This window comes from Telmatherina bonti, assembly GCF_933228915.1.
Source record: "Telmatherina bonti genome assembly, chromosome: 12".
Lineage (NCBI taxonomy): Eukaryota > Metazoa > Chordata > Actinopteri > Atheriniformes > Telmatherinidae > Telmatherina > Telmatherina bonti.
The window spans coordinates 8,038,035-8,049,053 of NC_136610.1; the positions used below are offsets into that span (position 1 = coordinate 8,038,035).

General features: G+C 40.8%; 1 protein-coding gene across 1 annotated transcript in view; it reads left to right on the forward strand.

The window, feature by feature from the left end:
• The first annotated feature begins 1,435 nt into the window (after positions 1 to 1,435).
• The window catches only part of ccdc69 (coiled-coil domain containing 69), a 32,097-nt gene continuing 22,513 nt past the window's right edge, over positions 1,436 to 11,019 (forward strand). Inside the window, exon 1 of the mRNA XM_079250014.1 lies at positions 1,436 to 1,481. Within this exon, the coding sequence (XP_079106140.1) occupies positions 1,461 to 1,481 (21 nt within the window). The 5' untranslated portion in view covers positions 1,436 to 1,460. The remainder of the gene's footprint in view (positions 1,482 to 11,019) is intronic.

Consider the following 11,019-nt stretch of genomic DNA (forward strand, 5'->3'; position numbering starts at 1 on the left):
TTAAACAAATAAAAATGTATTTAATGTATTTAATAAATACAGATTTAAGAGTATTTCTATCAATTTGACATATTCTTTTAATCTTTGTGTTAAATATATAAAATAATGAAAAAAGTCTAATAATACACAACTTTAAACATAATATTTTTTCAGTGGTAGATTCTGTGAGGATTTCTCTTTTCTGCAGGTTTTATTGTTCAGTGGCATAAAGATACTGTTTTTAAAATTGTATATTCAAACATTAATTCTGCGTTGTTATCTACAGATATTTTATGGACAATAATATTTCTGAAATTTTAAAACTATTATTACTTTGTTATCTTTATGTTTCTGAATGTGATTTTATTGTTCTCTTCATTTTATGTATTTATTGGCATTGTACACTGCTTTTAATCTGTTTTTGTTATTTGAATGCCGTTTTTTTTTCTTATTGTTAATATTCAGGAACATTTTTTGTTTTTTTTTATCATTTTTGTATGTCTCTGTGTATTGTTTTTTTTAAAAAAAATTAAACAGTTTTTTTCTTTACAGATTTTAATGTCATTTTTGTTTTACTGCTTAAAGCTCATCGAGCTGTTTGTCTTATTTTGCTTGCTATAAATTCTTTACCCAATTTTTAAGAAATGTTTCTATTGTTTACTGTAATTTACTCAAAAACAAAACATTTGTAATCTATTGCAAATATTTTTGCATCAACATGGTGATATTTCATGTTGTTTGGGAAATTTCCGGGTTATTAGATTAGTTTTCCAAGAAGACCTACTCCCGGCCAGGGAGCCCTCCTGTCTCAGCAGATCTCCCCGTCCGGGAGTATCAGTTCCTGTTGTTTGTTGTCTTTCTGTCCTCTTCCCCCCACACAGCAGAGGCAGATGGCTGCCTGTCATTGAGCCGGGTTCTGCTGGAGGTTTCCTTCCTGTTAAAAGGGAGTTTTTTCCTTCCCACTGTCGCCAGTGTGCTTGCTCGGAATGGGAGATTGAGTTGGATCCTCCAACTCAATTATGTTTTTTTTTTTCCTGTCTGTAAAGCGTCTTGAGATGGCATTGCCGTGATTTGACGCTATATAAATAAAATTGAATTGAATTGATACACTTGAGACTTCTGTCAGAGTTTCTGTCTCATTGGATCCTCGTTCTCGGTCTGTTGGTGACATAAAACTTGTCTATCAGCTCAGATGACATGTAAACCAGGATAGATGCCATATTTTCCAGGGTTTTAACCCAACTTTTCCTTTGGCTAAGAATCGTGCGTGTACAACTGTCAACCCAAACGAACGTAAAGAGCTACTGGATGTCCCTGAAGGCATCAGGAATACGCCCCGCCCACTTGGCCGGTGGCCGCCGCGTTGCGTTCAGGGTTTTTTTTAGTTTTTTTTTTTACAGATTTTGAAAGTTGTCAACAGAGGGAAGAAGGAGACCGACGGGCCCGGTGGTACACCGACAGCAGAGCTTGGAGGTGGAGGGATGGGCTGCACCCAGAGTAAGGTGAGAAAAGCCGGACAGGGAACCGGGGAGGGTCGGTGGAATTTAAGCCGGAGGAGGCCGTTTATCATGCGGTCGGCGGGGGTGCCGCTGCACGGCCGGGGAAGGAGCCGGGAATGAGCTCCGCTGGTCGGTGTCCGGAGCGCCACCTGGCCTCTTATCGAAGGGTTTTTCTGGATCAGAACCACGGTAGCAGATGGAGCTTCGGTTCTGGGTGTGAGCTGAAAGAAAAGCGTCAGAAAACACGGGGAATATTTCTTCTTGACATCTGGTTTTAATCATGACCGAATCTGAAAGTTTCACACGGTGGTTTTTAAAAAGTTGCTGACCCAAGGATTTGATTTATTCATTTATTTTTTTAAATCATGTTTTAAACCATATTTCTCTCTGAAAGTGCTCTGTTTTAGATGGACTGTTTTTATTGGGTCTTAAACTGTAGTTTCTCAGGTTTTCTAGTGAGTTTGAGACAGATGGCAGACACATCTGCACCGGCTTTGGGCCACTTCTGGCCCAAGGATTTGATTTATTTATTTAGTTTTTAAATAATGTTTTAAACCCTATTTCTCTCCGAAAGTGCTTTGTTTTAGATGGACTCGTTTTTTGGGTCTTAAACTGTTGTTTCTCAGGTTTTCTGGTGAGTTTGAGACAGATGGGAGACATATCTGCGCTGGCTTTGGGCCACGTCTGGCCCAGTGAAGGTGTTGGCATGTTGACACAGAAGAGGCAGAAAGGTCACAACCTGTCTGCGGATCAGATCAGGCCTGGTGGGTCTGGACCTGAAACTTGGCAGACATACAATCATTCAGGGCCAGATGTGAACCCAACTTTCTCTGTGTTCTTTGTAGTGATTTTTTGAAGCGACTTTTTGGTGTCAAAGGCTCTGATGGACAGCATAGTTGTAGTTTACCAGGATTTGACCTTTCTGACCTCATGTGTCACTCAGCTGTGTCTGTCCTGCAGGATTCATGGCTGAAATTCTTCCTCTGTGAGTGAAAACGGGAACTTTGACAGCTGTCGTCTTCCTCTGGTTATTGATAGAAAATGACGGAGCTGCAGGGGCTCCGTGTGGCGTCCCAGAATGAGGTCTGCGGACTTCTTGTTCCTGCAGGGTTGGACTTTGATTCGGTTTTTTCTGAATCCTTTCTGATCCGTTTATTGAGCTGTTTTCATTGTTTGGAATTAACTGAAGGAAAACTCCACAGATCTGAGTGATTTCAGTGAATTTCTTTTATTAGTTTCCTTTCATCACATTTATTATTTATGTTTTGTTTGTTTTCACAACAAGTTTGTCAGTGTTTTTTTTAAGCAGAGTTATAAGACAATAGATTAGATTTCATGAGGAGTTAAGGAGGCACTTTACATGAAAAAAACGGATATAAACACCACTTCTCCTCAGAAAAGGCTTGATGAAAGCACAAATATTAGTCCAATAAATCAGGGATTTTGACCCTCACAACTTTTCTTCCATCTCCCCAACAGATGTTTCCACATATCAGTTGACATTTTATGGTGCATATAAGTGAGAAAAGTTAAGGAACGTCATGGCTCAGTTATGCCCTACAATGGACTGGCGAGGTGTCCAGGTGTACCCCGCCTTTCGCCCCAAAGCCTGCTGGGATAGGCTCCAGCTTCCCCACAACCCTTCGTCTGACTGAGTGGTTAGGATAATGAATGAATGAATGGCTCAGTTATTTTCAATACAACAGAAGAGAACGGAAGCACATAAAAATAACTTTTCTATCTTTGTTTTTGTTTTGTTTTTAATTATAATTTCCTGAAATTCCTCTTATGGCAATAATTCTAAACGTGAACCTGATGGAGGTGACTTCAGGAAATAATTGTAGTCAAGCATTTAATGAACAGATGTGGAGAAAAGTGTCTTGTTAACCTTTGTTTGGGAAGGGGATTGCTTGGCATGGCCATAGGAATGGCATACTCGTGGTTAATGCAGGTTTTGTGTATTATGCTGCATATTGCTCTCGTGCATCTCTTCTATGACGAAACGTTGACGGGAATTCATTTAAAAACCTGTTGATTGGTTACCAGTGAGGTTGTGACATTGTTAAACTTGTTCTGAAGCACACTGACTTATTGGCGCTCTCTACCAAACTAAGTGGTATGCAAAATGTAATGTTAAACTTTAAATTGGCTATTAATTATTATCAACGTTTGTACCAGCCTTTTCCATGTTACTTTTAAAGGCGGTGGCAGCGTGGAAAAGGCTGGTACAATGAGTAAAAAATCATTTCATCCTGTCTCACACCACCTGACACTGATTTCCAAAAAAAAAAAAAACCCACCGCCCCCGGACGTGACATAAATTACCTGTCTTCCCTCGCCGTTCTTATGCTCATCAATCTATCTGTGTAATATAACCCAATATACTAAAATATAATACCAAAAATTATTTAACTCTACTAAACAGACTATTTTTGTTAATCTGAGATGTTTAAGTTAAAACTGCAGCACCGAAACGGCACTAAATAAAGCAGCTATATCAACGCGTATCTGTGTCATTTTAAGGCCCCTTCCTTCTCTGTCCTTTTATCCCTGAAGGCCTAATCTGCTTTGATTGGTCTGTTTTAGATTCAGGTGAAGGAAACAAGTTTCAGGACGATCGGTGACCAGGCCGAGTCGCGATGGCGAGCTTCAGAAACGTTTCTGGTCACAACCAGCTGGAACATCAGTGACCGCTCTGAAGTCAGTGCTGCATCTGTATTGATCTTTGGGACACTGAAGTGGCAGCTGGGACATTTTGACTTTCACAGCTGATTTTTCACAAACTACATGGTCCAGATATTGGAGGTTCTGATTGGTTGATGTGTGATATTGATCCACAGACATTGATCTTCTCTTAAAAAGCCGAAGTTGGAATATGCTGCCTTGTGCTTCCAGCAATTAGAAGGGTTCTGTTTTGAGAAGTGAAGAACTGACTGGGGTGTCGACCTTAAGAAACTCCGGCAGACCCGTGACTTCATCGTGATCTGAAGAAGGTATTGTGTCAGGAGAAATCTGCTGGAGGTCTGCAGCCACACCCTGATGAAAAAGAGCGGAAGAGAAAACCCAAGGCTGACTTTTAGTGGCTGGAGAGAGCTCAGAGAAGAGATGGGATGCAAGATGGATGCTGTATTAATTTTCATTAGAAGCTACAAGAATGATATTTCCTTAAATTTAAAGTAAATTTACTTTATGCAAATGAACCTATCTTTTCACCACGTTATCTGACATTTAGGGAATTTGGTCACCATGACTATATCTTTCTTGGGTATAGTCATGGTGACTATATCCATAGGCTACATCGATCTTTTTATATACAGTCTATGATTTAGACGAGCAGTCTCGCAGCTGCAGGACATGCGTTGAATAAGCAAGATCTATTTAGCCTAGCGAAATGAAACAAAGATGATATATTACGTATATGTCAGTCAACAGGGGGCTGCACGGTGGCGCAGTGGTTAGCACTGTGGCCTCACAGCAAGAAGGTTGCTGGTTCGATCCTTGGCTGGTTTGGTCAGTGGCCTTTCTCCCCGTGTATGCGTGGGTTCTCTCCAGGTACTCCAGCTTCCTCCCACCATCCAAACACATGCAACACATCACTCTAGATTGATCTGTGTGTGGCCCTGCGATGGACTGGCAAGCTGTCCAGGGTGTACCCTGCCTGTCGCCCAAAGCAGGCTGGGATAGGCTCCAGCTTCCCCGCAACCCTGAATTGGAATAAGCGGTTCGGAAAATGAATGAATGTCAGTCAACATGGCCAAACTGAAGTGACGTTGCTTTTTGTGCAGTAAATCAGTTTAAAGCTAATTTTAGCAGAAAAATTAATGTATGGTTTGAAACAAACAAGTCCTTTTGACTTATAAACCATCTTTTACAGCCTGAATGTGACACGGTGGAGCAGAGACTTTGATTGGTTGTAATTGTCGGATGTTTATCGCGCTGCGGCGGGTTGAACGAGCGTGTTGATGGAACACGGAAAGCGTGTGCACAGGCGTGTAGCAGCGAGCAGACAACAATCAGGGAGAATATTATAAAGAGTTAATTTTTCTCAGATGAAGTGTTTATGTGCAAAAACTCATTTTTTTGTCACTCTGCTCGCATGAAAACGCCATACCCTGAGAAGCAGTGCATGCTGGGTAAAAAGCTCTGAAAACAGAGAAATGAAAATGAAACGGTGACCTGAATCCATGTGATTTGGTTTGGAAACCACTTATCTTGGTTCAGATTGTTCTGTTTAGGATCTGAATTCTTCATTTTTATGTCTGAACAGATCAAACCGTGTGTGTTTGTGATCTGTGCGCCTCTGGTTCTTTAACTGTAATCAGATCTCTGGACTTGGTCATAACGGGCTTCTTGTTCACACCTATCCAGTTGTTTCTACCGACAGGTGGTCCAGTAGACTGTGAGGATCCAGTTTTCCAGCTGGGTTTATGTTTAAGCTGTTTAAAAGGAACAAAAAAAAGGTTTGTGTGCAAAGCAGGACCGAAAGTGCAGACCCCTAAATGACATGATGGATTCATGTTTTCTTGCTCCTCCTTCTGAACTTCATGACCTCCGAGTTTGAAGTTTGATAGTTTTTCCATTTAAAGACGCTGATTACAGGAAGTTTAGCAGACAGGAAGTACTGAAGTTCTTTGAGAGAAATCAAACTGGTGAGTAGGAAGTGAGAATGACTCAGCTCAAATGAGTGTTTAAGGTTTTATTTAGCCCAGATGTGACGGTAAATATTCATCATGGAGCGGCCAATGAAGCAAGAATTTCTGCTTTTGAATTAAAGCGAGATGGTCGACATTTTAAATGGGCCGTTTCTTTGACGAACTGACGTTCTGACAGGAAACACCTGAAGGTTAAACCAGAACAAACACACCAACCCACCGCTGCTCCTTCATCCCAGTCTGCTGAACAGCTGATGTCAACATGTCTCCCTCCTCTTCCTCACTGCAGGAGAGCTGAGCAGAACTTTTTCATTCGAATTCGAGTCCGTTTGTTCGGAAAGTCCGCTTCGTTTGTGGAAATGTGAACAAATTCTGATTCTGATCAAAGAAGTGGACTCGGCCTGCCAACAAACGCAGGTTTTGGCCCGTTTCAAGCGCACCAAATACAGAAAGCGGACTACAAAAAAAGTCCCTTCCTGTTTTTGGCATAGCATTGCATTGTGGGTAAATACATGGCGATGGCGTGAAGGGTCCTCTGCCTCATCTGTTGTTCATACTGCGTCCATTGTTGCTGAGTCTTTCTGCATGATACTTGCATAAGACACAATAAAAACCCAAAACAGCCAAAGTTTTGTATTCATATTGTTAAGTCGCAACCATAGACTGTATATAAAAAGATGGGTGGAGTCTCTGTGACGTCGCCCATAGGTTTCTGAAGAGCTGAATTAAAGCTCGGTGGGCGGTTCCTACCATCGCCATCTTGGCAGGGACATGCGCGTCGTCTCTCCTGGAAAATACAAATATGGGCAAAGAGGTGGAGCTGAGAGGGGGGTTGTGAGCGTCATGGTGAATGATTGACATCGATCAAACTCAGAGCTTTCTGTAGCTAAGAGCTAACCGAGCTAACCCAGAGATAACAGGAGCTAACCATCTAATGGAGGTAAGCGGGCTAAAGCTAAGTCACGTTGTTAACCGGCTAAAAACCGCGGTTGTTCTACGTTCTTCTTACTTGAAGCGGGAAATCGGGTACCTGTCAATTAAAAGGACACGCCCCTAAATATGCCAAACTTCGAGATTAAATTACTTTTAAACGGGCGAGTAAGAAAAAAATTCACTCCCCCCACAGTTGTCATGAAGGTAAACCTGACCTATTAAACCTAAAATGGATTTTTGAACCAGGCTGTAAACATCTTTATTTCTGCTGTAAACATGTTTATTTCTGCTGTGAAGTTGGTCTTTTAAAATGGGAGTCTATGGGGATTTGCTCTGTTTTGGAGCCACTAGTGGATGAGGGGGGAACTGCAGTTTTATACACTTCCACATATGCTTCACTTTTAAACGCCGAAGGCTCCGTCCATCTTTCATATACGGTCTATGGTCGCAAAGGAGTTTCTTCTTGTCCTCTCTTTTGCTAAATACTAGTGCAGCGCCACCTTTGGTGGGAATGGGAATATATTATTCTAATGGTTTGACTCGTCTGATTAAAATGCAGCGGGAACATGAACTCAGTCCGCATGGATACACCCGCCTACAACTGAGGCGAGTCCCCAATCGGACCGAGTCTAGCGGACTATCCTGATGGGACCTTAGTGGACTCTGGCCCGGCAAATCAAGAGGTTCCATATTTTAAGTTTTATCTCTCCAGTATGTTTTTAAAAAGCTGTGAAAGCAGTACAGATGGATGGTAAACAGAATGTAGAGGACTCTAATCTTCATCTTTGCTTCACCATCAGCTCTGCAGACCTCTGCTGGATATTGCTATTGGTCACATGTTGATGAATTCCTTCAGAGCTTCTCGTCATGTGACTGAGGTCATTTCTGATAACGTGTGACGGTTTTGTTTCCCTGCAGCTCTGAGTAAATTAAATCCTCCCTACTGGAAACCTGTTACCAGACTTCTGGCTTCTGGCAGAGCTGCAGCCCAGAAACCACGCTTGTCCGTGTCATCTGATTGATTTTGACTGACCAGCACAGGGACATTGATTAGCTGGCTGTTTTTGTCTCTGGTAAACTGTGCGGCTGTGTGGGCGATTTGTTGTGAAACAGCACCTCTCTACCTCAGTGTGTTGTGGCCAAGCAGCAACATCCAGGGGTTAAAAGTAAAGCCTATACAGAAGTGCATAAACCTGCAGTTCTCACTTCATCCACTAGGGGCTCCAAAACAGAGCGAATCCCCATAGACTCCCATGTTAAAAAGACCAACTTCACAGCAGAAATAAACAGCCTGGTTCAAAAATCCATTTTAGGTTTAATAGGTCAGGTTCACCTTCATGACAACTGTGGGAGAGTGAATTTTTTTCTAACTCGCCCGTTTAAAAGTAATTTAATATAGAAATTTAGCATATTTAGGGGCGTGTCCTTTTGATTGACAGGTACCCAATCTCCCACTTCAAGTAAGAAGAAGGTAGAACAACAACGTGACTTAGGTTTAGCCCGCTTACCTCTGTTAGCTGGTTTGCTCCTGTTATCTCCGGGTTAGCTCGGTTAGCTCTTAGCGACAGAAAGCTCGGAGTTTGTTCGATGTCAATCATCCACCATGACGCTCACGGCCCCCTCTCAGCTCCACCTCTTTGCCCATATTTGTATTTTTCCTGCGAGACGACACGCATGCCCCTGCCAAGATGGCGATGGTAGGAACCGCCCACCTATGGGTGACATCACGGAGGCTCCACCCATCTTTTTATACACAGTCTATGGTTGTGGCTGATGCAGATGTAAATGTGATTTGTTGTGTACAACTTGGACCTATCTCATCATTTGTTGGTCGCTGCTCAGATCAGGAAACGCTGCTTCATGCAGACAAACTGCTGAGCTCCTCTTCTGCTTCTAATAAGCTTCTGTTCAGTTTTAAACAGAGTTGCTTGTAACTCTTCAAAGAAACCATGAATGAATTAAATGTAAAGCTTTACGATGGCATCGCTGCGTGTTTCTCTTTGATATTTGTTCATGTTGTCGCAGCGAGCTGTTAATTACACGAGGGTCTGAGGCTGAAACGCTCCTTGTTGCTTTGTGATGAATTTCTGCCGCAGGTGTTGGATCATGAGTTAAATCATCAGTTTTTCAGCAGGAGCTTTGTTTAACATTTGGTTCCTCTCTACGCTTGGCACAATGGAGCTGCTGGAAGTATTCTGGAGAGAGTGCAACATTTGTTCTGGGGGTTATTTTCCCATTCAGCTCCCAGACATGCATATGATGTGTAGTAGTTGATCCTCCAGAGCATTTACGACGTGTGGTAGTTTGTGCAAAAACTTTGTATGTTTGGAAAATCTGTTTCAAAGCAGGTTACAGTAAGAGTAAAGCAGAGCTGGGCAATTAATCCAAGCCAATAGTTAGAACCAATAATAGATGCAATATGGCTCGTGTTTATTACTGGAATAATTTATCTTAAAAACACTTGAAAACGTTTGTTAAATGACTGGATATAGTTAAACTGTGCAGCTTCTTTTCGCTTGTTTTATAATTAATATTTGCTCTTTTGGTATGAAAATATTTGTGAAAGTAAAATTATACTAAAAATAATAATTAATTGTACTTGAGGTAGCATATTTTAGGAAACGTATTGATTAGAGTTCATATCGTCCAAAAAACCAAAATCATCAATAAAATGCAAAAAACAAAAGATGAATGTCAGTGTGTGATCAAATATATTTACTTTAAATTCCTAAAATATTTACATCTTTATATGAAAATCAATTTTAGAACATAAAAAGCTGTGATCAGAGGGATTGATAATTCAGTATTGATCCCAACAGTAATAATTTAGATCAATTTAACATGTTTTTATGGCATGAATGAATTTTGACCTCTACAGCGCCCTGTTCCTTTGACATGAACTTAACTGAAGTGGATCAAGTTTCCTCCGGACCTTCAGGAGTGGCTAATAGGACGATAGGAATGCTGAAGATTTCCATTGTTATTTATTAATTTCTTTATTAATTAAATTCTGCCTCCATTAAAAGAAAATTCAGCATCTGTTTCTGGTGAACGTTTAGGTCGAGCAGACTCATCCCAAGTGTTTCAGCTGCAATATTTATAGGAAATGCTGTTATTATTATTTTTTAACACATAAAATATAATGTAGTACAATAATAATATTATTATTAATAACAAAAGTACAATTATAATGTAGTCGGAGAGGAGCTTCGTGTGCAAACAGACAACACATAACTGATGACTGACACAACATTACGCACAGTTTTATATCGTTATGTTATGGGGATGTGAAATGAGCGATGTCGGGATGTGAGGTTCTGGTTTTATCCCTCGGTCCTAGCGTCAGCACAGCTTCATGATTTTATTTCAGTTATAAATGTTGAGTTTTTACTCAGGTCAGTGAAGGAACCACAAAAAAAAGTTTTGTGCTTTTTTTTCTGCTTTCACATTTCCGCTTCAGATAAAGATTAACATTTTCCCAAACCTCATTCTTGATAAACACTGATATGAAATAACTATCAGTGTATTTTTTTATTGATCAATAAGCGGTCCGTAAAATGTGGCACTGAGAGTAATGCTGGGAAAACTGGGATGCACCCAGTTTTTTTTTTTATTCTTGCATCCAAATGAAAAAGTTAGACATACCAGTGCAAGAAGTGTGTTTTTTTTTTTTTTTCTTTTTTTCATCTTCTCCTGGTTGCACAATAAAGTTGTGGAGAATGTTGCAATGACTCAGGAGGAGTATCCGGATACTTCTCCAAAGTATTCCCAGTTTTCATCCGAAGGTTTTCCTCCATGTTTCAGTGTGATGTAGGAGAATCCATCAGTATTTCTGTCTGTTTACAGTGCCGTTATTAAGACCACAACATGAAGCAGAATATAAGGAAGAGACGTCTTCACAGGTTCAAAGAACCTGCAGACAAATCGCTTCCTGCTTAACTTTTAAAATGGCTAAC